Below are 4,665 nucleotides of genomic sequence, written 5' to 3'. Positions count from 1 at the left end.
ACAAAACTATGAGCATCTGCACCAACCTATTGTGTCAATCTAAAGTGCATTCCCATGTTAGTATTTATACTTCACACATTATCACTACAAAAATTTCCACATTTGAATAAACTGCGACTTTTAACTGTTCAAACGTTATAATGCTTGAATAGCGTTACTGTTCACAAGTCACTATACACTACTTGGCAACGCACCGAAAATACAGCCAGCACCATCTTCTCAGCAAAAGCCATTGGACCTGCTCAATAGAAGTAAAACCACATACTTTATCAGCTTCATTTCCAAGTATATTAAGACAAAAGAAACTAATTTGAGTTCTATTGAGTCTTACCCAAAAGTTCAAGCTCCTTCTTCAAATGGGCTTTGTCCAAATAAGCACCGAGGGCCTGCCCTGAACCTCTTGGGCAATACAACAAACAGAGTATACCCCACAAAACAAAGAAAACCAACAAAGCCAGAGGGAAACCAAAGAAGAACCATGTGCTGAAGCTGATGGGCTCTTCTTGAGGGAAATAGCTCTTCCACATGGCCACCAATATCACATTGACACCTGTCCCCGTAAGCGTGCTCATCCCTCCTATGGCAGCAGAGTATGTCACCCCCAGAACCACTGCCCTGCAGAACTTGTTTTCAACGTTGGATTGCGTTGGGCCCGTTGGGAAGCGCTGTAGGAGCCCAGTCGCCACGGGCATCATCATCACCGTTGCTGCCACGTTGTGCATCCACATGCTCACGAACGCCGTGGTGGCACATATCCCAAGGAGTACAAGTGGTGGATTCAATGGATCTCCACAAAATAGAATCGTTATCTGTTTTGTGCCACGTGTGCACGTTGGGTGAAATAATTCAATAGAGACTTTGTAGTAAGACACGATCAATTATTTGAGAGAGAGAGGACTACGTCTGCACATATTCTCTCTACTTAATTTGAATTAAATAATATTTAGTTAATTGTATTTAAAAAATATCTTTTTCTTTTCAAATATAATTAATTCGATATTATTCTGTTTATTTGAACGAGACGACGTTTCTTAAAACTAATAAGAAAAGGTAAATTTAAAATGAGTTTAAATTTATTTTTAATAAGTGAGACTTAACACGTTAAATATTTAATTGAGATATTGACTATAATATTATATTAAATTATCAGTTATTTTAAAAATTCTAACCGATTAAATAAGTGAAAATAAATAAATAAATAAATGGTAGCTATGAACTCACATTCAAAGCCAATCTTCTGTGAATGTTATAATGTTCGACAGCGAGAGCAAGTATGAAGCTTCCTAGAACAAGCACAATCACATCGTCCATGTAAGAGTGCGCCACGTCATCGGCAGAGGATATCCCAAAGAGTGGGAAGAGAAAGAGCGGTGACATGGAGGTCACCGGCATGGGCACTGCCTCCGTCAGCCACCAAGCAAAGACCCAAGCAAGGACGGCCAACATGTTCCGGCCGGAGCCAGTCAGGGAGCCGCCAGGCTTGACGCAGAGGTATATGATAGCGCACAAAAGAGGTCCGAGGAGGATGTACAAGTTTTTGAGTGTGAAAATGGATGTAAGAGAGGAACGGAAGCTGGGTCGCCGTTGGATCTCGTCGTGGATAGGGAGAAGTGGGGTCTTGGGGTCGTCGGAGATGGAATACGACATCCGATCATCGCCGTTCATTTTGGAGAAAGGAAAAGGAGAAAGAGAAAATGGTGGGGAGGTTTATTTTACATGGAAATGGATATATATAGTTGGAAGAAGAGTCGGCTTTCTTCTAATTATGAGCTGTGATGGATGGATTGGAGGCACAGTGGACAAGTTCAATTTTCTCTCCATTGGTGTCGTTTGGATTTAGCTTATAAATGCCAATTATTTTCTTACGTGACGAACATGGTCGAGGGTCCTACGTACATTCCAGCGTGGCGCACGAGAGCTGAGGCGGCACGCATGTAATTTACTTCCTTCAACTTTCCTTCATATAAAACTCTACAATATCTTCAGTATTAAATTTAAATTTCCTTATCAAATTTGTTTAAATTTTTCATTAAAGACTCACATGTGAATTTATAAAATGCCCTTTAAATTTGTAAAAAAAAAAAATAGTTAATAACTTTTTTGGTACCTGTGTTTTAAGGTTTTTTAATTTTTTCCTCTATGTTTTAAAACATAATAAATCTAGTACCTCGAATTTTAGAAAAGACCGAATCATCACTTCCAGTTCGAAAAATTCTATGGGGTGGCCGAACCACCCCCTGAGCCTAAAAGGGGGAGCCAACCCCAGACCAGCCTTGGGGGTGGCTCAGCCACCCCTAAGTTCAAACTGGGGGTGGCCGAACCATCCCCAGGGGGTGGTTCGGCCACCCCCATAGAATTTTTCAAACTCGAGGTGGTGATTTGGTCTTTTCCAAAATCTGAGGTACTAGTTTTGTCATGTTTTAAAACCTATGGGAGAAAATTAAAAAAACCTCAAAACCCAAGTGCCAAAAAAGTTATTAACCCAAAAAAGAAAAAAAAAAAAAAAAGTGACGGGGCATGTTTAAATTTTATTTGCTGCTTACTTCTATCTTTCTTTAATTTTTTGGTATTATCTATTTGTTTATCTCAGTTAGTTCCAGTAGAAGTAGGAATTAGTAGTTAGATAGAAGTCACAAGCTCTATCCAACTACTGTTACATAAAAGGATGAGATCGATCTACAGCAATGTAAAGGCTATGATCCTATTTCTAATTTTCTCTAAGTCCTCATAAGATCAGTTGTAGTAGGACTCATTCCAAGTTTATGTCTGGTAAGCTTTCTATTTAAAGTCAAGTTTAAGAAATAAAACGCATACAGAATTTTATCTCAAACTTCACGTTTATTACGTGGACCTCTGAATCCCTACCGCTAATTCTCACACAATTAATAACCATTAGCAATCATAGAAAAGATCAAAAAGCCAATTCCGACTTCTTTCCATATTTATAGACGAATTAGGAGATGGGTTACTCAACCACGCAACCAATCATGTAAAATTAGTTGTGTACGTAACTGTACTAAAGGTGCAATGAAAGATATATATATACATATATATTTTCGCCTTTGAGGTTTATCTGGGTTTTTCTCAAGTGGACAGGTGATAAAGATCACGCAGGCGGATTTAGAATTTGTACATATTATTGTAGTTTTTTATATAGACCTGAAAATGACGTCTTATACAAGTGGAATATAAAGGCCCACGTATACTTGCATGACGTGGATTAAGCTTACATGTAAGCATTGCTCGTATTTATCTAGTGGGATTAATAGTTAATTAACAATAATTCTTTTAATTAAAGCATCTCTTGGACAATGCTCGTGGGATCCGCCCAAGGATATTGTACCGGTTTAGGCAAATAATATCTCATCTTCGAAGTGGTTTGATCTTGTGGACAAACTTTTGTTGCTAGTGTTTGTCCTTCAATGACTCACATCCGATTTTTTACGGTAGCTTTCCTGTAACTTCTTCTTAACGGAGGTAGTTGTTGTTTTCACCGCTTGATACTGAGCCTCTGTTTATCAACCGCCTTGTGCGGCTCTTGAAAAAGTTCAACTTGTTTATTGTTCTTCTGAATTATGAATAAAACCATTACTTATACTTTATTACTGTTTCTGATTATGTACTGTATTTTATCGTTTGGGTTTGTTGTAGGGGTGTCTATCCCTTTGTTGATGTTCTATCCCATGTAACCCGCTTTTCCTTATTTGAATTTAAATTTTTTTTTAAAAAAATGTCTCATCTTCAAAAGATAAACTATGCCGTTTTTTAGATTTGCATGCTCCCAATTAAAACCCCAAGCTACGGCCCCGATGGTTTGAACTTGAGCAGGCTAAATATAGAGAACCCCTACTATTTGGTTGAGGTGTTAACTCACTTATTGGCTAATAATAATACACATAGCGGCAAGACCCACCACGTCAGCCGGAAGAGACGTGGAAAATTGAAGAGGTGGATTTCAGTACATATGGGGTTTGACAATGGAAAGCTTCCCTCTTGCTAATTTAGAAAAGAAAGAAAATAGATAATAATTTCAATATCTAGTTTTGGCTGCTTTAACATTCTAGTTTGTGGTATTGCTCCCCTTAACATTTCAAGGCTCTGGTTTTGGGTTGAGATGTCGTAAATGAGTGGATTTACACTGCATTCTAATTGAAGTTATATATATATATATATATATATATATATTATCCCTTTTCTTTTCTTTTCTTTTTTTTTTTTCCTTTTTTTTTTTTTTTTTTTGATAAGTGTTTTTCTATGTTATCCTTTTTCCTTTATTCCTGGACGAGGGTGTTCTCATGGATGTTAAATGGTCACCATGTCAAAATTGAGTAATTTTAAAAAGCCTACTTGTATTCTACTTGTATTCTAATAGGCCTTTTAGCATTACTCTGTCAAACCTATGACCCATCTTGCATCCACATAGTGTCCAAAACAAAAGCTCCAAAAGTTTGGGTATTTCTCGGAGTATAATAAAGTTGCTGTTCTTCAACTGCAATAATTTATACACTAAGGACATTCTTGTCAGGTTTTGTAAAGTGTTTGCACAAAAGGGGGATGGAGATTCGAACTAGTAACCTTTACTTTATTAGGTATGGTCTCAACCAATTGATCTACCTCATAAGGACAAATGAGTAGAATTCTGTTTGATTAATGATATTGATGATT

At 37.4% G+C, this 4,665-nt stretch overlaps 1 protein-coding gene across 1 annotated transcript in view; it reads right to left on the bottom strand.

Moving 5' to 3' along the window:
* Positions 1–1,903, bottom strand: part of LOC132171243 (tonoplast dicarboxylate transporter-like) — a 33,327-nt gene extending 31,424 nt beyond the window's left edge. Inside the window, exons 1-3 of the mRNA XM_059582512.1 lie at positions 1,222–1,903; positions 332–809; positions 195–238 (exon numbers count right to left, since the gene is read on the bottom strand). Of these exons, the coding sequence (XP_059438495.1) occupies positions 195–238; positions 332–809; positions 1,222–1,665 (966 nt within the window). The 5' untranslated portion in view covers positions 1,666–1,903. The remainder of the gene's footprint in view (positions 1–194; positions 239–331; positions 810–1,221) is intronic.
* Between the last annotated feature and the right edge of the window lie 2,762 nt (positions 1,904–4,665).

This window comes from Corylus avellana, chromosome ca2 (assembly GCF_901000735.1).
Source record: "Corylus avellana chromosome ca2, CavTom2PMs-1.0".
NCBI lineage: Eukaryota > Viridiplantae > Streptophyta > Magnoliopsida > Fagales > Betulaceae > Corylus > Corylus avellana.
The sequence above is the reverse complement of the archived record's forward strand: the minus strand, read 5'-3'. Positions and strand labels throughout refer to the sequence as shown.